Below are 24,681 nucleotides of genomic sequence, written 5' to 3'. Positions count from 1 at the left end.
CTGCTTTTAACCTATGCTCTTTGCAAATCTTTTAAAACACCTAACAGCCCAAAAGAAAACCCATATGCCTAAGAAGAAGAATAAACCTGTCAAGGCTATAAACTACCTATGGTTCAAGGAGGGGGATTGTATTCTGTGCATTATCACCTGGAGGACAGGATAGTGAGAGCTTGTTCTTTTTAATGATTTCTCTTTCATAATCTAGTAAAGATTGTTAAGTTTTAAACGCTCTCCTCCCTCTATAAGACTTTTTAAAAAGGTGTGTGGAAAGGAGGTTGATGTTGTCACTTGCTATAACTGGCAAAGTAGCTCTTGACAATCCTGAGATAATTTTGTTTTGTGCCCCTTCAATGCAGCAGTTAGAAAGGCTGTCGGTTTGAAAGTCCTGTATATATTAAAAGTGAGTTTTCTAAGAAGAAAGCCCTACCCCAACAAAGTAAGTCATATTGAAAGAATGGTGCTATTGTTTTAAGGTCGGTGCTGTAATTAAAATAATTTGAGGGATTTGAATATCTAGCGTACCAGAATGTTGAAATGAGCAAACGCAGACTTGAGGATGCATTTGTATGTGTGCATACACAAGTGCATACATTTTTCAAGCTGTATATATACACATATATACACATTTTTCAAGCTGTATATATAATCTCACATGACCTAGAACACTGACCTTTGAGAAAATTGTTTTGATTATGGTATTTCCATCGGAGTTTTGCCCTTGAAATAGATGCACAAACTTCTGTAATTGAAAGGAAGTAAAAGAATGAAAGTCATAAAAATGGAGCTATAAAGGAGAATAGGTGAAGTAGATTGAGAATGACCTATTAACGGAAAGGAGGGTGGAAAAGAAAATAGGGGAGTTTCAGAAAAATACAGATATGATCCCAAATGATTGTGATTATAATGATGAAGGTTAGTAAGCTTTTAATTTGTACCACTAAGTTGTACCACTAAGTTTTTAGTTCTGAAGCTTGCTCTCATTTGGCACAGTTATCCAATAAAAACACATTTGGAATCACTTTGGGTTCTATTGATTGTTTTTGGAACCAGCAAATGGAAATGATACCTGTACCTGATAAGTGGGAATATGATTACAGCCATTGTCACTCAGTAATTACTTTTGATGTCAAGACTGGTTGCTATAAAGTGCATTGGGCACACGGTTGTTTCAATGAACAGAGCTCACAGCAGAATCTTACGTAGTGTGAACAATTGGGAATTTCATTTGAGGTTTGCACTGTAAGCAGAAACCAGAATAAGCCTTATGTGTTGTTTCAGACTACTATTTTGACAAGCCATTTCAGTCAAAGATCAGGCTACACATGCATATTTAAGCACAGTGAAAGGAAAATTGATTATTGCAATGCCAGGTGTTGACTTCCATGTCTGAAAATACCCAACACAGTCCAACCACTAAACTGAGTTTGCATATCACGCCTAACAAAACATGGTCAGTGGAGACTGTTAATATATTCAGCTGTGTACACCAAGTGATGAGATTTCAATAGATATATAAGAATGTATGTGAATCAAATCTTAAAAATGTGGAAGTAAAAGCAATATAAAAAGTTATACAGTCCAGTCTCTTGTACTGTGCTATGTCCTTCGAACCAAAGCCATTATAACAGATCAGGAGATATACAAAAGTGCAGCCTATAATAAGATTGCAGCAAGAAAGAAAACATTAGCAGCAAACTCAGATGACTTAAGATAGTTATGCAACCCCCAATCTCTGAGTGGTGAAATGCTTCAGGGGTCCCAGTGCATAAATTGGATTTCCTTGGAATTAAGGGCATTTGAGACATTTGAGACATACGATGTTTCTATGACATACAGTTTATCTACACATATATTCAAGTGCAGCATGTGATGCAAGGCTTACAGCATCAACACTCCAGCAGATCTTGCTCCCCCATTAAGTATTGAGTAGGGCACCAAAGTCATAGCTCTAGATTCTCTTAGAGAGCAAATTAGGCCCCTGTGTCTTTCCGGCTCGTTTCTTTTAATTCTCTTTCACACATACACACACACTAATGACACCACCTCTAGCTAGAGGTTGGCGAGGAATGGCATTCCACCTTTAGCTAATTGGTTTCTGTGACAAACCATTGCCCAGTTTTTATTACAAAGCAGATACTGAACAGGTTACTTACCTAAGGAAGTGATTGAACTATTTTAGTGATCTGCTTTTCTACAAAAATCCCATCATAAAATCACAGGCTCAGGCTCAATATTGAGCCTAACTCCAAACTTGTATGCAGTTAAGGAAGCAGTTATTTTTTTCTGAATGTGTTTGAAGCATCTCCAATCCAGCATTCGTGATTAAAAAATATTACATATTTTTTAGAAATGATCCCTGAAGGAATAAGCATGGACCAATGGTACCAAATAGTATGGGAAACAGCCTTACTAGAAAAATTAACCAATAAACTGAAACTAACACGGGGACAAATAGAAGAAGACGCCTTCACCCCGGTATCGCTCCCCTTTATCACATACACAGCCCAACAAGACAATGACAAAACTCCACCAACAGCATACAAATCAATATGGCTAACCTGATCCAAAACATCCACCCACCCCTCTCACACACGAAAACAAAGACCACCACAGCCAACCACAAATGAACAGCCACACCCTAGGCCAACCCCAACCTCTCTCACCACCAAAGGAATACAAGTGAACAGAAGAGAACCTGCACAAGCAACGCTGACACAAAACCCCACATATATTTACAGAAATATTGTAAAATTAAGGAATGCTAGAAGAATGTTGGAACGAAGTGATATGGCTTTAGTAGAAAGGTTATAAGGAATTAAGTACAAATAGATTAATAGAGTATTAAAGGAAAAATAAGGTTGAAATGTGTTAAGATAATTAAAGGAAAGGAAACAGGGGAAGATGGAAAGGAATTGCTGAAATAATTAATAGAAGTGGAATGCAAAAAGGGAGGTGTGAGGAGGTCGTGGAAATATGTGAAAGAAAGATAAGATATTGAAATTTATTATTTTATTATTTTTTTCTTTTCTTTTCTTTGTTGATGTGTTTTTAAATTGTTTTTGTTTCGTCTTGTTAGTTTAATGTTTTAGTGTAAGGTAGTGTCTTTGTATTGTAATGTATTGTTTTTTCTTTGTGTTTTTTTTTTGTAGTGTTTAAATTGTTGTAAAAGCAATAAATATTATTTTAAAAGAAACAAAACAAAACCCCACATATATTAAGTAAAACATCACCACCGAACCCCATTCATCTTTCCCCCCCTCCACCTCTTTCCCCCTATTCTTCCTAATGTATCAACAAATGAAACAGATTTGGTTTTTTTAAAAAAAGTTACAAGGGGAGAGACATTGCACATACATTTGTAAATCAAGAAAATCTTTAATAAAAATACATTTAAAAAAGAAAGAAATGATCCCTGAAATAACGCTCCATAAACCTTCACAAATCAGCCCACATTTTTCTCTCTCTAAGGAAGGATTTCCCCCAAACCACAAGCATTGCTACCATCATGCTGAGTTGCTTTATCTCTTTAACCTCCCCAAAGAAAATTCCTGCCTTCCTTAAGCTTGAGCAAGCAAAAGGCTTGGCTTTGAGGGATGCATTATTCAAGCTCTTCTTCAATGTCCATATGGGCAACCCCTAGCCTAGAATATCTCAACACCCTGTCCTTAGGCCTTCTGCCCAGGGGACATCATAAAAAATAAGCTGTATTTTTATTTATTTATAAATACATATTTATATACCACTGTATCATAAAAATATATCACAGCAGGTTACAGCAGTATAAAAACATAAAACCAAACAATAAAATCACAAAATGTTAAAAGCACGTTAAAAACAAAAACAAATTAAAAGCAGGCATCAGTTAGAACATTATGGGGGATGTACTCTTAACTGCCTGCATAAGCCTGGCAGTATAGAAAAGTTTTCAGCAGGTGTTTAAAAGTTGGCACAGAGGGTGCCCACTGAATTTCCATTGGAAGGGTGTTCCACAGGACCGGGCCTATGACACTAAAGGTTTGATTTCTTATTGTTGTCAAACGAGCCTCACCAACTGGGACAAAGGATTCTAGTTCAATTATAGTCTATGTTGCCAAGAGGAAATATATCAAATTACCTCTTATTATCCCCAGAACAGGGACTAGACAGGCACAAGCAGGTTAAGCTTCCTTCATGCTCTGAAGTCCATGTGTATCATTCATGCCCTGGAGGGATAAATTGCGAGAAAGGGATTCATTGGCTTGTATCTTGAGATTGCCCAGAAAAAAGGCCAAATAGCATTGCCACAGTAGTCTTACTCATACAGTAAAAGCAGAGGCTCAACTTGCTATATCTGAAAAGTATCTGCTTGATAGTGGGTTGACAGTAACATCTTTGCCTGGTGCCTAAAAGGTGATAATGATGGTGCCAGTGAGAGCACTCCACAGTCAGGGAGTCACCACTGCGAAGGCCCAACACAAAGAAAGGCATCAGAGGATAGACTCTGGGGCCAGGTAGGTTTGTGCAGAGAGAGGCAGTCCATAAGATACTTGTGTCCTGAGGCAACTAAGGATATACAGGTCAAAATCAGGAATTTGACTGAGCCCAGAAATGACTCGGCAGGCAATGCAGTCAGGCCAGGATTAATATTATACGATCAGAACTTCTACTTCCCATCTGCACTCTGGCCACCAAATTCTGCACCAGCTGCAGTTACCAAACTGCCTTCAAAGGCAGACCCATGTATAATGCATTGCAGTAATCTAATGGAGTTGCAGCTGAATTACATACGCACTCGGAAAGTCAGCATTTTGCAATGGCTGTGGGTTCTACTGGGACACATGTATTCTGTATTGGACTCTGTATGGATCCAACTCATGTCCCACATTGTCATGCTAGACATGCCCCAAGGCTTTCATGTACATCACTGAGATCATCACTGGTGCAGTAAAGACCAGATACCCTTCTGGATTACCACAAAAAGTAACAAGAATGGCCAAATCTGCACGTTGCATGCTGCACAGTGCAGATAGGTCCCTGGACTAGTGTTATATAGCCAAGAGACTCAATGTAATGACCCAATTTCAGCCGATGCTCATCATAAAAGTTCTATGGAATTCTGATGCAAAGTTCCAGAGAGGCCGTCTATTTTGTGGAATTGTCTTGAGACGGAATCACTAAGAATAGCATCAGTACCTCTGGAAAAGTCATATCAAAGCTAAATGGAGCATAATAGGTTTCAGAGAACCATCAGAGGTTGATTGGGAATGAAAGACTTTGAACACCCTGCAGTGTGCCTCCTGCTGTATTCCACTTTGGACTAGGATTGTATCAGGCAAGTTCAATGGTGCAGGAACTGTGCCTCTTTCTCTACTTGGAAACTACTCAGCACTGTGTAGGAATGCTAATAATCAAGTAGATTTTTGTCAGAACTTTAAATTCCCTCAAGAAAAAGCAGCAAGTAGTCGATTTTAATTGTAGTTCAGTCCGGAACTAAGTTTGACTTTATGGGACCCAGCCCAGTAAAGGAGACTGGTTTCTCAGCAAATCATTGTTGGGAATGAACAGCTAATGAGGAACCTGTGACAGTTTTTGCTAAAGCAAAGGCGATAACATCACCCATATCAGTCTTAATGCCCACAGATTAATTTTTCAATGTGAATTCCACATGGTTCTTTCAGGAAGGTCAGGTTCCTCACATTATACCACTGCATGGTATTGAAAGGTAGTTGTATGAAAAATACTACAGTTGCCCAGGGCACTGATCTCCAGTTGGCACTGAGCAACTTGCTGGACTTCCTAAGTAAATATCCCATGGCCAGCAACTGTTTGCTCCAGGCCTCAGAGTTTGTAGAAAGGAGCAAAAATGGTTCATCTACTGTGTGCTTTCACCTTCCCCAATTTCTCACATGATCACTTGGGTATGATGATGATTGTGCTTCTTTGTGGCTGGCATGTGAAAAGTACATCAGGGGTGGTAAGACACACTTAAAATACAATCTGCACAGGAATGTTGGTGTTGAATGTGGCCACCCTTTTTCCATTTCCTTTGTATTGGGTGGGTGTTAGAGAAAGGAAGAGTAGGAACTCAAAAAGCAAAATACTTTGGAACCTAGTCAGTACAGAAGCACAACTTTCATCTAAAGCACCCCAATGCTTTTCTTAGCACTATTAAACAACTACTATTTCCCCCCAGATTGTATTTCATTGGCATTGAGCAATCTTACAAATGAATGACTTGTAGGGTTTCACTCATAGTCAGTGGCATAATTTGGCCAGTAATATGAAAATATAAACAGATTCTCTGTTCTTGGTGCACCACACCAATGTTCATCCAGTGTCTTTCTTTTTCAGATCTTCCATCCCATGATGACACCCTTCAGCAGAATCACTAGCAATCCCAATTCTACAGTATCAGCCCCATACTGGCAGGATAACTCCACAAAACCTGGATCACCACAGTCTCATGCCTACTATGCCCTCTGGTACCTCATCTTGATCTTGGCCATCGTTTTTGGGAATGTCCTAGTTTGCCTGGCAGTGTTGAGGGAACGTAGCCTGCAAACCACCACCAACTACCTTGTGGTGAGCCTGGCAGTAGCAGACCTGCTTGTGGCCACTTTGGTGATGCCATGGGTAGTATACCTAGAGGTCAGTATACTTTAGGCTGCCAGTCCTATGGCTTTTCTTTTCTTTTTTAGTATTTGTGCATGATTAATATACTCTCAAATTTTGTCATCCATTTAGAACTATACAAAACAGTAAACATCCAAAGCTATGGTCTATATCAGGGGTCAGCAAACGTTTTCAGCAGGGGGGCGGTCCACTGTCCCTCAGACCTTGTGGGAGGCCAGGCTATTTTTTTGGAGGGGTGGGATATGAACAAATTCCTATGCACCACAAATAACCCGGAGATGCATTTTAAATAAAAGCACACATTCCACTCATGTATAAAAACATTGATTCCCGGACCATCCGCAGGCCGAATTTAGAAGGCGACTGGGCCGGCCCCGGCCCCCAAGCCTTAGGTTGCCTACCCATGGTCTATACTGTTTCTTCCTCCACCATTAAATTGTGCAATTATTGTATTATTCTGCACGTTATCACATGGGCCCAAACTGATCCAACAAAGAGGGCTCTGGGACCTAACTTGATGATACATTGAACTGGTAAATTACCAGAAAAGGTGGACATTCAGTTATGGATAGGTCACTGTTTCAACCTAAGTATCTTACGCATTTTACAAAAACAGCATGAGGAACCTCTTTGTTGCACACATGTGATGGACTCTGAGTGTTCTCTGCTTCTTCTAGTTTTTTAACTTAATCATAAAAGAAAAATCTAACCCAGGTCTTGCGGAAAAAGTGAATAACAGAGGAGTATCAATTGTTAGATTTGTGCTGCTAAGCACAAATATCCATGTGCATTTTCATGTCTATGCATTGTTGGTGTAGAAACATAATTTTAACAGAGTTGAGTTTACAAAATTTTAACTGTTTATTAATGAACACTTTCTTTAAATAGATACCAATAGTCCCATCCTGTCCACAGATCTGGAATTATAATGATCCAAGAAGGGGACAGAAAATACTAATATAGACACAATCTGAACAGAAGCACCACCTACACTGCAATCTCAGTGCTCACAGACATTCTGTGCAATAAAATAATTCAGATATTTTGTTGCTGCGCTGCTTCTTGCTAGCTGATTTTAAGATGGGTTTTTAATTAATTTTAGAAGCTAAGGTGACATAAATAAATAAATAACACACATATGCCACACATACTACAGAGCTGTTGCCCTCCCACAGTGCAGACTTTTCTGCACTTGGAAAAACAGTTCCTCTTACAAATATATGCCTCAACACATCGCTTGCATTTATGGGACTGGGGTGACAGAATTATGCTTTGGATGGCAAAGGCAAGAATACTGATGTTCCTTCTTGAAAGGTGTATTTGACATCACTTGTCCACATGCCCTTGATGAAAATGTCTTCAGCTAATTGCCAATAGCTTTTCTCAGACCATGAATTTTCCAGCCCATTAAGTAGCACATTCTGCACTAGAATCCAAGAGAATAGCACCCATGCATTAATGTATGTGGCTGACAACGGATGGAAATGGAGAGTATTTGTCCAGAGAACTCAGGGTCGGAAGACAATAGTTAAAACAGTGAACCATGCAGTTTTGCCATGTTATCTGAACCTGAAATACTCACGTAATAAATCTGATTTGTTTTAAGAATAATCCTAATTTGTCCATTTTAAGTAGGGGTGAATAACGGTTAAGGATCTCGGATGACAACCATGCTTGGCTGCACCTACAAAAAGGAAGCATTTCATATAGCAATCCGTAGAACGCTTCTGGGGGCAGTCAAGGTGTCAAATGGTCTGCCACTTCTCCCAGATGAGATAATAATATTGCTGTGGGATTCATCACTTAAAAAATAAAATAAAAACCTATCATGGCTGTAAGAATAACCTTTCTGTAATTTATCTCATGGAATAAATGCCACTCTTTCAAATATGGCATATATAACAAATCTCGTGTTTCACTTCCGGGTTGGCGCCATCGCCAAATGGCGGACTTCCTCCGAGCTCCGGAGGGAGTCTGCTCGACAGGGGTTGGGTTCTGCCGTGCCGGTGACACGGGGACCCTCAAAAACCACGGGCGCAGATGCCCGTGGACATGGTGACTCGGCTGGCACCGTTAGCGCCCTCCCAACCCGCGAAGGAGCCTTTTTAAAGGCTACGGAACGGGGGATGGGGAGCGGCGCGGTGCTGTGAGTCTACTGCTTCCCCTGGCGAGCGAAGCCGCATGCCATTCGTCGGAGAGCGCTGACTTCTTCCTTTAAAAATTTGGACTTAAAATCAAGAACAACAACCCGTGAGTAATCTGGAAATTGGACTAAAATTACCCTATTTTTTTGTGGATTCGGCACAAGCGGGGGAGGTGCAAAGAGGAAGTCCGTCTCCCCCCCCCATTGTAAACATCTTAAAGCAAGGATTTGCCAACTAAGGTCGAGAGAAGAATTGTTGTTGTTTTTCCTGATTGGATACAAGTTATTAATTCCACGGATTTAAAAGTTTAAGTTACGGTGCTGGAGGATAAGAGAGTATTTCTTTTTGATTAAGTGCCACCCTTCCCGAGACCGGGAGTAACCCGTGAAAGGAGCCTGCTGAGGAGTTACAGAAGATTTTGACAGCTGTCAAATTAGCTGTCAAAGTCGGGGAAAACTGAAAGTTTTGGTTTTAGCCGGTTATATTGTTACAAGGTATCGAAAATAAAGAAAGATTGATACAAAATTATTTGACTCTTGGACTGGAAGTGAAAGGAATACTAAGTAACCAGAATCCCTCTAGAGGGGATTCACGGACATTACAAGAATGGAAATAGGTCGGAAAATACTGGCTGATCTGGATAAGGTCGTGTTTCTCATGGGAAAGCTGCAAAAGATGTACGAGCAAGGCCATGTTTTGTCTACAAGTCCTACAAAACCGAAGTAAACAGAAAATATATCTACTGAGCTGGAAAAGGACTTGATGTTCAAAACACAGGCAGCTGGACAAGAAAAGAAACCAGAGGCTGAAGAAGAGGAAGAGATATTTGCTGAACAGGAGGAGCAGAAAGGAGGGGCGGCCGAAATGTCACAGAAGGCAAATGGGAGCCGGAGGCCTGCCAAGATGGATATAAATATGATCAAGGTGGAAGCTGGAGCCTTTGGGGTATTTGGACTTAAGAAACAGAACTTGAGCTCCACCTTTAAACAAGGAGGCCTGGCTGGAAGGAACATGGACATTACAGAGAGAATGCCCCTTCGAGATTGGATGTCAAATATAAGAGATTCTCAAAGAAGCCGGCAGAAAGGGACTGAGAAAGATTCAAGAGCCTCGGACGTGAGGTCACCAGGCTAAACAGATGGACTAATGGACTATGGTTTGGGATTGAAACCGGGGAGAGAAGGGTGGGGTTTGGAAATCCAAAGGGGGCCTGATCTTCTTTACTCTGTGTTTAATTTTATGTCGTTATTGCTATAAGAATGGGGAATCCGGGGAAGGGAAATAGGGTCAACCTTAGAAAAAGTTGTTTTATAAATGATTAAGGTATATAAATTAAAAGTTGATATATAAATTGAACTAAATATAATAATGAATTAAGGGTTAAAATTTAATATAAATAAATATAATAACAAATTAAGGTTAAGAAATTAGAGATAAGAACTTGTTGGATAAATATTTGGATTTGGAATACAAGAAGGGGAGGTGAGGGGAAGTCGTGGAAAGAAGTTATTGAAAATGAGACTCTAAAGGTTGAATTTTTTGTGTTTTCTTTTTTCTTTTTTCTTTTTTGTATCTTTTGAAACTTTAATAAATATTACTTTAAAAAAAACACAAATCTCGTGTTTCAAAGCTAAAAGAAAGTTGATTAAGCCAATCTTCCTATCAATTAAGTGTTCAAGGGTCCCAACTAATTCTATGTATCTGGTAGTTCTGCTGTGAATGACTCAAACCTGGTTAAAGGTAAAGGTAAAGGGACCCCTGACCATTAGGTCCAGTTGTGGCCGACTCTGGGGTTGCGGCGCTCATCTTGCTTTATTGGCCAAGGGAGCTGGCATACAGCTTCCAGGTCATGTGGCCAGCATGACTAAGCTGTTTCTAGCAAACCAGAGCAGCACACGGAAACACCGTTTACCTTCCCGCCGGAGTTACCTTACCTATTTATCTACTTGCACTTTGACATGCTTTCAAACTGCTAGGTGGGCAGGAGCGGGGACCGAGCAACGGGAGCTCACCCCGTCATGGGGATTCGAACCGCCGACCTTCTGATTGGCAAATCCTAGGCTCTGTGGTTTAACCCACAGTGCCACCCGCGTCCCTATAAAACCTGGTTACTGGTATGCATTTTCCTAAATGTGGTATAGGCTAAAAATGAAAAGGGCTGACATACATTTGAATTAAGCTAACTGTTGTTGTTTTTTTAAATATGTTACTTTGTTGAGCTACTAAGACTTAATCACAGGCCTTTCTTGCTTTTAAAATGGATGTCAGGCAGCAATCCACTTTGGATTCTTCACCAACATGTGCCTTTCCCACAGATTTTATCCTTAGTACACCTAATGAGGTTGGTTTCTTATGCAGCCTGAGGAAATATCTATATGACCAACATAACCCAGGATATGTTGGTTATGTAGGGCCAACTGGGTGAAACCATACTACTAAAAATCAGTGCTCAGGAATGTCCCTGCAAATAGTTATGTTTCAACCAACCAGCACACCACCATTTCCATAGGTGCCTACCATACCTCTAGGCAATACATCTCTGACAATGCAGAGCTGAAAACAAATGGAGGCAAACAAATTAAGTGGATTTCCATTTACTACTGCTGCACAATGGTTTGGAGCTTCTATCATCTGGCAATATCACTCTTCACTCAGTAACAGATCAAGCATTTCTCTTTTCAATGATGCACTGACTAATTGCTTTCTGAAGAGATTTAGGTAGAGTGCTCAGTCCATTAAAAGTATCTGTTTTAGGAAGATATAGCTGAATGCCTTGGGATACAATCCTAAACACACTTTCATGGAAGTAAATTCCATTAAAATAATTATATATAATGAAGGCAAAAATAACTGAGATAATGAAAAAATAAATTAGGTCTCTAATCTGATTTTCAGCTGTCAGTAATTGTATTGGCTTCAGTGGAATTGCTGAAACCTGCATTGATGTAAATAAGAATGGATTTCTGCCCATTCTTTTAAAATCTGGTGGGTTCCTTCTTTATGCTTGCATTCTTCATTTGTGTATTCATTGCACTGTATCACACACTTCCTTCAAGGAACTCATAATGGCTCTACCCTCTTCTTTTCACCACAACTCTGTGAAGTTTGTTAGACAAGAGAGATAGTGACTGGCCTATAGCTATTCAACAAACTTCATGGCTGAAAGGGATTTAAACCTGGGTCCCCCGCCTTTAGTCTCACCCTAACCACTATGTTGTTGTTGTTGTTTAGTCGTGTCCGACTCTTCATGACCCCATGGACCAGAGCATGCCAGGCACCCCTGTCTTCCACTGCCTCCCGCAGTTTGGTCAGACTCATGTTTGTAGCTTCGAGAACACTGTCCAACCATCTCGTCCTCTGTCGTCCCCTTCTCCTTGTGCCCTCCATCTTTCCCAACATCAGGGCCTTTTCCAGGGAGTCATCTCTTCTCATGAGGTGGCCAAAGTATTGGAGCCTCAGCTTCAGGATCTGTCCTTCCAGTGAGCACTCAGGCCCGATATCCTTAAGAATGGAGAGGTTTGATCTTCTTGCAGTCCGCGGAACTCTCAAGAGTCTCCTCCAGCACCATAATTCAAAAGCATCAATTCTTCCGCAATCAGCCTTCTTTATGGTCCAGCTCTCACTTCCATACATCACTACTGGGAAAACCATGGCTTTTACTATACGGACTTTTGTTGGCAAGGTTGCATTCACTGTAATCTGAACAGGCTACCCTCAGACAGAGATGCCTCTATCTACCAGTTACCTGGAAATGCAAGTGGGCAGAATGCTATCATGCTTAGGTCCCGCTTGAAGGTCTGCTGTAGGCATTTGCTTGGCAGGATGGTGGTGTCAATGGGCCTTTGATCTGATCTAGCAGGGCTCTTCTCGTAGTCTTAGGCCATTCAGGGAAAATAGATGGACACTGCCCCTCAATGTTTCAGATGACAGGTGACTAATTCTCAGGAACACCTATATTTCTGTTCTACCTATGTCGCTTTCTGTTACAAGCAGTAGACAGCACAATCCTATAAATGTCTACTCGAAGTAAGTTTCATTGAGTTCGGTGGAGCCAGTTGGTAAGCATCCATCTGTCTCAGGAGACAATGGAGGAATGTGCCTTTTTTTTTGGAGGGGGGAATCAAACTGTTAAGAGACTTACAGTGCTTGCTGTGGCTATAGAGACCAATATGGGAGAGACATCCTTTCTTGCAGCTGGGACAGATGAAGGCGCCCAGTTGCTCCATGATGTTTCTTTTCTCTACGGTCGTCCCAGTGGTCATTCGTCCTCTGGTCACTATTGCGGACACTACTGTGGATACTCAGTGGAGCTTACTCCCAGGTTAATGGGTATAAGATTGCAGCCTAAATAGATTTATGCATTAGCTGTGCATTTTGAAGGTGTGTATCTTTTTGTGGCAATAAAATTAGATTTGCAAAAATTAAAATTAGATTATTTACATTTAAGCTTTTTGGATAATCCCACCTTGCACACAAATTGGCTGAATTTAAAATATAGCTCTTGCATGACAGATTCTAATGTAGTGCTTTTGAATAAGTGTTCCGAAAGACCAACTTATGCAGTAGATTCAAAATGTTTTATTAGAAATTGGTTTTTTTAAAAGTTTGGTTTTAATTGCTTTTGATGGCATTTTTTCTTCATTTTAACATGTTTCATTTATTATTTGACTGAATGTTATACATTTAGTGTCCTAGAAGTAGAGGTGTGCACACAAGAGACTAAATAGTAGCATTTGCCTATCAAATGCTGTTTGGATGCAAAAAAAAAAAAAAAAAAAAAGTCTGGACTTTTGTTGTATATATATCAAAACAGGAAATTTCAGACCTTTTATGTGCATCTGCAACAAATCTCTCTCTGCCTAATAACAGCCTTGTGCCTCTCTGTTGGAAAGTGTGCATGAAACAGAACAATAATGAATAATGATGAGTAAATCAAACCTAGGGCTATAGAATTATGAAGGACAGCTGGACAGATGCTGCCTGTTCAGCCACTCATTAGCATTTAGTGTTTTTATTACTATTGAAAATCAGTAACAGGCAGAGTGATCTCTCATTTTGGCACTTCCACAGACCTTAAAGCAAGCACAAATCCCATGGTTTTTACTAGCATTTTGTAGTTTAAATTGCCTTTAATTAGGTCTTTTCTCAGCTCAGGAACACTCTTTCAGTCTGAGTGCTACATGCTGAATAGCTTCTCATGCACAATACTGAGGTAAATATCACCATGATCTAGAGAAGCCTTTTCAGTGGTATCCTCTCTCACAGCTTCCAACTTCACAGGGCAGATAGCGTATTTAAGAGGCAAGAGAAGGCCAGCACCCTGCCAGCCTTATTCAAAAGATTTATATCCTGCCTTTCAGGACAGGTGTCCTCACATAAATATAGCCTTATTTCGCATAAAATCATTTATGTGAGTCTACCATTACACCTCTTTAAAATGAGCAGCAAAAATGTCAGTAAGACACAGCAATTAATGAAAATACTGGATTGAAATAAAAGCATCTGAGAAAGGGACCATCCATATTTCATGGTGGGTTAATGGGAAATTAAGAGTGGTCTTCCTTTGTTAAGTTTTTCTGCTGTGTGACACCCCCTAGCAAAAGGTTTGGAAGGAAGGAAGGAAATCAGCAACCCAAGAAAATCACAAGTTTATGAAGCTAGCAATACCAAATAACTACTTTGGGCACAAAGAGAGTGGGAAGAATTTACAGAGCCCACCTTGATAGAGTGCATAGTCATATACACAGCATAAGGAGAACGCAAGGAAGTGATCTCTAAGTAGACTATGGTTTTATGACACCTTTGGTGTAAAGTAATCATTTGACTTGAGGCCTACCAGAATCTATCATGGCTGCTTGACTAGGCCTGGCTTGTTGAAGGGGAGTACGGATGCTAAATAAAACCTGTTGGAACTTATGCAGAAACACATGAAGTCAATTTCTAAATATTATGCAGTACATGGCCGGCAAGAACAGGCAGAGGTATTTTCCCTTGCTCCCTCATACAGCCCATAGCAGACCAGAGAACAACTGTAGTTTAGAGGTTTCATACAGCATTGATAATTTCATATATTTAATATGGGTTTGCTTGCTTTTTTGAGGTATGTTTACCCTGTCATGCCACAGGGCGGCTAACAATAAAACAAATTAAAATGCAATAAAACATTAAAAATACTAAAAAACTGTAGCAGTGGCCCAAAGTAAATCCTTGAGTGTGCTTCTAATAGAGTAGTTATGGTAGCCTATTACTTTATGAAACCGATGATTTTGCAAGTCCCCCCCCCAAAAAAAATGGGGGCAGAAATACAGCTAATATGTGAATCACAAAGATACAGCTCAAAGCTAGAACATAAGTTGCTACATGGCGCAAATGGCTACACATAACACAAGTTCCCAACATGCACACTAACAAAATGTAACAGAACACAGTGGAAATTAGGACTTAATCAGCAGACACCTGAAGGCAGCCCTGTTTAGGGAAGTTTTTAATGTGTCACATTTTAATGTATTTTTAATCTTTGTTAGAAGCCGCCCAGAGTGGCTGGGGAAACCCAGCCAGATGGGCGGGGTACAAATAATAATTACTATTAGTATTAAATTGCCAGTGCTTATTGTGCATGTGTTTTAAACATGAAATGGGGTAATGATGTATATGATTGGTGAAAATTGAAATGCTTTGTTTGAAATTTTATAAATACTGCTGCCTGAACCACCAGGCAGGGTTGCAGTTTTGCGGAACGATCCGACTGTAACCTATTGCTTTGCAATAAACAACATTGGACTCCTAACTCCTCACGTTTCTGAGTTTTATTGACGTAAACTCAGGAGATAAGCTATTTTCTGGCTTACAACAAAACAGTGAAACAGCAGATGAGAAACCACAATAAAAACGAAAAGACAAACAACTCAATTAAAAATAGCAGCAGATCAGGCAATTAAAAGGAGACAGATATCATAAAAAGCCATTAAGCCTGGGAGAACAGCATGGCCTTTATCCATTGTCTAAAAGTTGGTGAAGAAGGCACCAGACTTTTTATTCTATTTTTTAAAAAACTATTGATATCCCACTTTTTTCAAGATCTCAAGGTGGATAACAAAAATTCAGCAAAATAGCCAATGCAAAATGAACCATAAAAGTACACATGAAAACAATTCATAATGCTTGCTTGAGCAGCCATACTTTTAATGAAAGGTTACCAACATAGGAGCTAGCCAAATATCACGGAGCAGGGAATTTAAAAGCCAGGATGCAACCATAGACAAGAAGGCCTGGCCTCACATTTCCATGGGGATCAAGTTCCAATGGTGGGACATTGAGGAAAGCCTCCATGGCTAATTAATTCTCAGGCAGCCTGTGCAATTTTTTTTTTTTAAAATACTGGCCTAATAAGTTCTCTGGTTCCAAATATATCCAGGGACTGAGTTCCACTGTTTGGGTGCCACTGCTGAAGATGCCTTCTTTTCAGTATCCTTTCAGAGCCCAGGAGCTGGGGGGAAACAGCAACAAAAGCCTCCAGAACAGATCTTAATTGGTGGGCAGGTTCATGAGGGAAAATATGGTCTTTTAGATACCCAGGTCATGGTAATTTAAAGACCAATACCAAAACTTTGAATTGTGCCCCAAAACAAACTGACAACCTGTGAAGTTTTAGGGTTTTTTTGGATTAGCATTACATGCTCTCTGTAGTTGGCCCCATGTAATTAATCTAGCTGCTGTATTTTGCACCAGTTTCAGTTCTTGAACATTTTTTAGATGCAGTTCCACATGCAATGTATTACAGTAACGTAGACTGGGTAACTAGACCATGAATAATAGAACGAACACAGTGGCTGAATCAGCTTAATTTTACCTCTCCGTGCACTGCAGCCTCAATGAAAATAGGTTTCCTGCCCCTACTATTAAGCAAGGGAGGGAGCTGGGGCAGGCGGGGAGACTGGCAAAGTTCCTAATGGCACATTTAGTGTCATGTATAGTTTAACCCTGGGTGTTGATTTCCCTGGACCTGCAAGGATGAACTTGAATGATTATTTGCAGGGTTTGATGCTTCAGTTCTTTTGTGATGGAATTAAATATATATATATCCTGGTGAACCTAGTTAACGTATCCCCACGTCCATTCCCCCACTTTCTAGATTTGTGTCTAGAGCAGCATTTAATTCTCAAAGGCAGGGCTAACTGCAAGAGGATATATGGGTTGAAATCCTAGGAGCCACACAGCTTTCCTCTATGAACAAGTCCATATAAAACAATTCTACAATTCTAATGGGAAGGAGCAACTGCAGTGCGTTAGTATTCAGTGCAATGCAATAGTGACATTTTGTGGTTGATATTTAGGTGATGGAAGGAGTCTGGAATTTCAGCCGTGTTTGCTGTGACATATTTGTTACTATGGACGTGATGATGTGCACAGCCAGCATTTTAAATCTCTGTGCTATCAGCATTGACAGGTAAGAACAAAAGACCACAACAGTAAGCTGTGGTAGAAATGGGAAATTCTCAGGTGGGCTAAGACGGGGAAGTGGGTTGAATTTTATGTTAGGGATTTATGTAGAAAAACAATTGTGCCACATATGTGCGTGCCACGTAATACGTCAGAGAATTGTGCCGCATATGATAGTGGTTATGTATGTGTCAGACATTAGATTCCCAATCTGTGTCTTTGTTAGCAAAGTAAACTCGGGGAATCATTTGAGTATCAATAAAGTTAAGCAGATGTGATAGCAAACTATGGCCTGGTTCGTACATCATGGTAAGCCATGGCATATCAGGACCGTGCAAACGTGCTGGATGAATCCCAGAGTTCCCTCTCCTTAAGCACAATCTGTACCCAGCATCCCTCCCCAGCTTGGACAACACCCTAAAAACCTTGACTTATCTGTCATGTCATGCTGTGCTGAAAAGACAGTGGGTGCAAGCTCATCTCTGGGAGCTAACAATCTCATGCAGTCCTGTTAACACATACCGCTAGCTTGGCTTAACATGATGTATGAATGAGGCCTATACATATGTTACATGCACACACATATAATAGCGCCTCAACCTTTTTTACACTCACTTAAATGGAGTGGGGAGGGGAACAAAAGATTTCTGCACTGGCCATTTTTATTCCACCCAGTCATGCATCTGAAACCCAGTGACAGCACCAGAAAAAGGAGTGGGGCACAGAAGGAGCAAAGTATATTTCAAGGGCGGGGGGCAATTGCATTCCATATGTTAAGATCTCTGAAAGAAAAATAACAGTATATGTTAATGACAGGAGTTCAGCAGTGTGAGGAGTGAGCTTCTTTCATGGGGGTGAACTTGCCCCCCCCCACTGGTGCTGCCCATGCTGAAACCACACAAAGGAGGAAAACAGATGATTGTGATTTTGAGCAGGCAAATAGGAAAAGATTAATAATCTCTTTTCTAGACATTGTACCTTCACTCAAAATCACGGCCTTCTTAACAAAAAAGTCAGGGTTTCATTACACATGGCCACATCCTCTGACATGCGCGAACGCGCGCGCACACACACACACACACACACAGAGAGAGAAAGCATTGCTTGTAGAAATTTCTTGTCATGATTGGCTATGTCTTTGATTCGCTGCCTCTTCTTACCATTAACAGATACTGACTTACCTGACTCTTTTTTCCAATCTCTTTTCCACACTGCTTGCCTTTTTTCATCTCTGGCTATTAATACTGAATTGTTCTTCACTTTTCTCATCTTCCATTTTGCATCATTGTATTTATTCTGTTTTCCCATCTCTTCTTTTACTTTCTTCCACTTTGAATTCAACTTCGTCTTATCTTCCTCTGTTTCTGAATTTTCTTTCCTTCCCTTCCCTAAACATTTCTTGTACAACAATTCCTCCGTCTTTATCACCCTTGCTTTGGAGTTGGTTCACTTTGCAGATACACTGCAGTGGTTATGCCTGTTCATTATCAGTACAGCACAGGGCCCAGCTCTTGCCGAAGAGTGTCCATTATGATAGCAGTGGTCTGGTTGTTGGCATTTGCAGTTTCGTGCCCTCTTCTCTTTGGCTTCAACACCACAGGTAAATACAGTAACAATACCTTGAAGCACAGGCTTTGTACACAAGCATGGGGCCTCCTACGGCTTATGGCTTTAAGAACTCAGCTTCCCCTTTTCCCAAAAACAAAGTGGAAAAGCCATCTTACTTCTGTCAACTGTGGAAGATATTAAAATGGCTACTGGGAAAATGTTCAGCCTCCAAACTACATTATTTAGATCTTACTAGTTTGTGGAAACAAAAAACATATTGTATTTGTTCTAAGAACCATACCTTTATTATGCACACACAAAAATATGTAGCATGAAAGTTACTCTATCTTCTCTTTTGTATGTGTCCTTTCACTCAGGTGATCCAAATATTTGTTCCATATCCAATCCCAACTTTGTTATCTACTCCTCTGTGGTGTCATTTTATCTTCCGTTTTTGGTGACCCTGCTGCTCTACATCCGGATTTATATGGTGCTGAGGCAGAGACAAAGGAAGCGAATCCTCTCCAGACAAAGCAGCCACAGCGGTAAAACCTGCTACAAACAACAGGTATGACCCACAAACAAAAAGGCTTTATTTAGAAAGGGCCTTAACTGTCATATTCTATATAGTATGGCCTGTAGGGTTCTACTGGAGCCCAGAAGGGGTGAAATAGAAACAGCCCCATCGACTTGCAACAGGCCTATGTAGGCCTCATTTCTACACCTCCTGTGCCTCTTCCTCATATGGAGTCTGCTCAGCTCCCATAAACTACTGCAGCTGTTGTTTCCTTGCAGCTGTTGTTAAGACTACAGCTCCCACCTGGAGGTACCACATGGGCTGCTTTTGGCCTTCTGCAATGCATTCACTCTGCCTAACCTCATGTCCTACTTGTGGGCTTTCCATAGGCCTCTGGCAGGATACTAGTAGACCTTTAGTCAGACCCAGAATCACTCTTTTCATGTTCTAAGAATAGAAAGGGTTTCTTAATTTCTTCCTCTCTGGCTATTTGTTTTAGTCAGACTCACCCCTCAGTTGGAACTGATGCTTTTCCCCACCCCATCCTGCTCAGTGGGCAATAAGACATGGACATCTCTGCTCAGAACAACTTTGTGGGGTTTTGAATATGCAAAGCCGATTTGAGCCTAGCATTAGCAGAGGGGCAGCTGAAAGTGTTTACCAATCATGAGCAATGATGGATCTGTTAGTCTTCATATCAGCTATTTCCAGCTCTACTGGAATGATTCACTTATGTGGTAACAAGCACTAGTGAAATAAATTACTTGCCTTTGAACTGCTAATTTTATTAATTACTTTGGGAACAAGTATTTTATTTACTAGTTTCAGGTATCATAAGGTATCAAATAAGGTATCAAATATCTCTGTTGGGAACACAGAATGTCATCAGGACTGCTGCAGCAATTGCAACCTCAGGCAATAAAAGCTACAAGAGATGATGGGTCCACTTTAGTGGTTAGTTTTTGTTATGAATAAAGTTTCTAACTGCTAATTTCAGTGGAAACACACATTATTTAAAGCATGGGTATTTTAAATATCAGATATACTGCCCCTACCCTGAGGAAGAAATTACATATACAATCTGCAACACTCTATGGGTTAAGTTAAATATGAGTTTTATACTAACTAGCAGCCAAATAGTGTGATAATAGAGGGTTTAGAGTGTCGAACTAGAACTGAGGAAATTCAGATTTAAAATCCCACTCAGCCATGAAGCTCACTGGACAAACTTGGGCCAGTCACAATTTCTTGTATGTAACCTCACCAGGTTGTTTTGAGGATAAAATTGGGAAGGGGTCTGCTGCTTTGAGCTCTTTTGAGGAAAAAGCAAGACATAAATAAGGTTTTGTTTGTTATGCTATCTATTTTTGTGTTTTTATATTGTAAACCGCCCTGTGATCTTCGGATTACACTTTGGTGTCAGAGAGAGAGAGAGAGAGAGAGAGAGAGATTTATAACAGGTCAGTGGAACCCTACAAGTTTTGCATAAGAAAGGTCCCAGGATCAGTCCCAGATAAGGCTGGGGAGAATTTCTGCCTGAAACCCTAGAGAGATGTTTCTAGTCAGTGTCAACAATATTAAGCTAAAATGACCAGTGTTCTGGCTTGGTCTTAGGCAGCTCCCCATCTTTCTAAGTGGTTCCTGATTCTTGTTGGCCTCTTGTTTTTCAGCAACATACAGAAAGGAAAGCTTTGTACCAGAAGCTTCCCAGTGCACTCTTGTGTTGTTTGCAGCTAAAGAGTTCAGGCCAAAGGCTGCCTGCTGAAAAGAAGCCCCTGACGCCCACAGAACTGCAGCAATATTGCAGTTTCTGCCACGAAGTTTCCATCTCCAGTACAGGGGATAGAGAAGTTGTTGATCTAAAGGTGAGGACAAAAGTCAAGGAACAAAGTTTAGAAGTACGCAAACTCAACAATGGCAAAACAGCAACCTCTTTGAAGCTACCATCTCAGCAGCATCGGACAATACAGCTCAGAGAGAGGAAAGCCACACAAATGCTAGCTATTGTTCTTGGTAAGTACACATTTCTGCTCCTTTTTAAGAACAGGCTGTGCAAGAATGAGGACCCAACTAAATATTACATGACAGACATATATAACAGGTTTGAGGTTTTGTTTTGTGTTTTAACAAAAGCAGCTGAAGCAGGCTATAAATTTGGTTGGAGGAACCACAGAGAGGAAGAGTGCTTTTAAAAAATTACACTTAAAAAGCTTGTTGTCTGCAGTTTCAATGTAAATCTACATTTTGCTTTAAAATATTTCTCTTCTACTTTCTGTCCTCCTTTATCATTATTTCTACATGGCTAAAGAGCTAAGAGACTCTCAAAGATGTTTATTTAGTTATGTGTGAGGATGCCCTGAAAATAATGGAAAGAACTATGAATTGGCTCTCAGGTGGGCAGATTGAGCATGCTTTGTGTCCAGAGTGAAGCACTTTTGAGCCAAAGTGATGGTGATATTTCATTTTCTTTCTCATTCTAGGGACTTTCATAGTCTGCTGGCTGCCATTCTTTTTGACACACATACTGAATACTCATTGCAAAGCTTGCCACATCTCCCCAGAGTTGTACAGTGCTACCACATGGCTTGGATATGTCAACAGTGCCCTCAACCCTGTCATCTACACCACCTTCAACAATGAGTTCCGTAAAGCTTTCCTCAAGATCCTGAATTGCTGAAAACATGGAGAGCAACACAACATTACATACTATGTGGGTACTGCAGATAAACACACCTGAGTGGATTTTCTCAATCAACAGTGAGGGAAAAACAACATGAGACCTACTTTTGCATTGGTTTTTCTTTAGCAGCTACTATGATAAATACTTTTCACAATAGCAGAATCCATCTGTTCTGTGTTAGACACAGAAAGAACCATGAAATTGCTTTAAAGTTTTGCGTCAATGAGAAGCACACATTATGAGACTGTCTGAATAGTTCCAGGATGCAGCACTATTGTGTCTGCCTGTAGGACACTTTGAAAGGAAAAAACTGTATAACTCCTTCTGCCATAGATACCTCCAAGTAGCATATATTTGACTATGAACAGTTGGGAAGAGATTCCTATTAGGAGAGGTCAGGAGCAGGAACATCTGATGTGTTTGCACTCAGTGTTTGAAATATAGCACAGTCATTAGATGCACATAGCCAACTGTGACTTACAAAGCAAATGTGAGTTCACACAGTTCAAAAACTTGAGATCTGTGCACTACTATTTATCTAAACACGTCACACTGGCCAGTATAACACATGCAAGGATTCCTTGGACTTAACTGGTTTCACCCACTGAAATAACAGCTAAAAAATTAAGTAATTATATTTCAGTACTATAAATAATTGAAATATATATAGTAGCTAATGCCAGACACAGTAAAAAGAACAGCTTTACCAACACACAACAAATAAAACAAATGTTCTAGATTTACGCTGATACATTAAAACGTCATTGTATATTCTTCGACTCTTTCCAACATTCACTTTACTTGGAAATAAGTCCAAGTTTTTCAGTGGTACTTCCAAGGATTAACATGTTTAATCGGAAGTATGTTTCACTGTGTTTGATAAGTCATGTAAACGTGAATACGATTGCAGCCTCAAGATTTAAGGCTCTGGACAAATATCACAACACATTGTTTCCTTGTCTGAAAGGTGGCATATAAATATTTTAAAACACAGTATAAGTCTTAAAGATAGTTTTCATACAAAAGATTCAAAAATACAATATCAACAACTAACAGAGCTTCTAAAAGCCTCTTCCAATAACATTAATAACACAACATTCATAAAACATCCAGTTCATGATGCGAAACAGGAATTCCACAAGACCACCAATTAGCAGAAACAGATGGAAAAGAGATTTCCCAGTCAAAGAAGGTGCTATCCTATGTAAGCGTTTCAGAAAGACTAGAGCATGACCGCATTCCGGATATTTGCTAGCCCATATGCTAGCGTTATATAGTTCCAGTTGAAATGGAGTTTCCCAGTTACTGTGACTTTCATTATATTGGTAGTAGTTTTCAGGTTGAAAACAGGTATGCTACATGTTTAGAGTTGTAGAGAAAAAGTGGTTTCAGGGAAACTGGCAAAGTATTCACCTTTTCAACAAAAGCTATTCTGTTGAGTGAAAACCTAGAAAGGTGGATTTATCCCACAAACACAAAATGTATGTGTTTCCATGAAAGTGCTCAGTGGATCTGCAGCAAAATTCAAAAAAAGTTTATGGCATTTGAGAAGCACAGATCTGATTTAATTTAACAAAAGTATCACATGGATCTTGGAATGCCAATTCTAAGCTCTTAAAATTCTTCTTAGTTCTTAGCTGCCTAGCTCAAGATTGACTTGGTTCTTTGTGACATCAGAGTAGCTAAGCCAATTGCATCCTGAGTGGCCATAACATCTTCACTTGAAAGACAAGCAGCAGAACAGCTCAAGAAATCGGAGCTGACTTGACAGCCTATCAAACAATAACATCAAAAGATGCAGGGCAGGTGAGAAGATCAGCTCCTAAAGAAACTGCAAGAGTTAAAAAGTCCAAGAAGGGCATGGAGAAGAATGTAAATACAGCTCATTCACTGTCGGGGCTTTTGCTAGCAGTTGTGGACTTGGTCAACAGCTGCACATTCTACACAAGCAATGCTTTTTACATTCACCAAGGCTCTGATCCTGGATTGCAGTCCATGTTTTTGAACTTTCTATCCAGACAGCAAATTAAATTCACAGAAGGCAGCAGATACCCCTTAACCATTTTTAATAAATAGATACAGAACCAAGCTTAAAGTTAATACTGTATATTTTCCAACCTGTCTCCTGTTATATTTGATTTCATTCTTATAACAGTTGGATATATTGTTGCACATATACCCAATCTCTGAGTGCTAAGAGATTCCAGGGGTTCCAGCCCCTGGTTCATGTTTCCTTTTTGGAATGAGGCATAGCGGACTGTGGTGTCTCTATGACTCTCTGCTTGCTGCTCATGAGGAAGCTGGCTTTACATTTTAACCAGGATTGGGTCTAGGGATTCTGGAGGCTTGATTAAATTCTAACACTTCCTGGGTCCAGGAATTGAAAAGTGTCTAGCACTCACACACTCATAACAGTATTATAAAGTTCATAGCTTTACTTGACATTCAAGTACAGAATGTGTTTTGTTTGTTAATCACAGGGCAACAGCATTCCCTTAGTGTAACCATTTTTATCAGTAAATCAAGCCAACTGGGGGGGAAAGCTATCAATTACATTGAGTTTTATATTCAGCTTTCTTAAAGCAAAGGATCAACCAGAAATTGAAACTGCGTTGCTACCATATGACTTTTTATCAAACATACAGTGTAGATAATTTTGGTTGGATTTCTGTTCATGACATATATTTCTCAAGGCGTATATTTCTGAGTACCTGAATAAACATCTTCGTTCTTGGAATAGA

The 24,681-nt window shown here is 40.0% G+C and overlaps 1 protein-coding gene and 1 long non-coding RNA gene across 3 annotated transcripts in view; one reads left to right on the top strand and one right to left on the bottom strand.

The window, feature by feature from the left end:
* The window catches only part of LOC308589175, a 12,337-nt gene extending 8,138 nt beyond the window's left edge, over positions 1–4,199 (bottom strand). The window contains exons 1-2 of the long non-coding RNA XR_014009129.1: positions 4,115–4,199; positions 671–739 (exon numbers count right to left, since the gene is read on the bottom strand). This is a non-coding gene — a long non-coding RNA (uncharacterized lncRNA). The remainder of the gene's footprint in view (positions 1–670; positions 740–4,114) is intronic.
* DRD3 (dopamine receptor D3) overlaps positions 1–24,681 on the top strand; it is a 25,178-nt gene extending 497 nt beyond the window's left edge. Inside the window, exons 1-7 of one of the 2 annotated variants that reach the window (XM_081197986.1) lie at positions 389–436; positions 6,331–6,627; positions 17,090–17,202; positions 18,653–18,795; positions 19,121–19,311; positions 20,931–21,273; positions 21,741–24,681. In XM_081197986.1, coding sequence (XP_081054112.1) covers positions 6,343–6,627; positions 17,090–17,202; positions 18,653–18,795; positions 19,121–19,311; positions 20,931–21,273; positions 21,741–21,937 — 1,272 coding nt within the window. In that variant the 5' untranslated portion in view covers positions 389–436; positions 6,331–6,342 and the 3' untranslated portion in view covers positions 21,938–24,681. Of the gene's footprint in view, positions 1–388; positions 437–6,330; positions 6,628–17,089; positions 17,203–18,652; positions 18,796–19,120; positions 19,312–20,930; positions 21,274–21,740 lie in introns of those variants that run through there. The other variant, XM_081197985.1, reaches the window with a different exon arrangement.

This window comes from Podarcis bocagei (assembly GCF_964188305.1).
Source record: "Podarcis bocagei genome assembly, chromosome: 6".
Lineage (NCBI taxonomy): Eukaryota > Metazoa > Chordata > Lepidosauria > Squamata > Lacertidae > Podarcis > Podarcis bocagei.
This window is presented reverse-complemented; position numbering and strand designations above follow the sequence as displayed.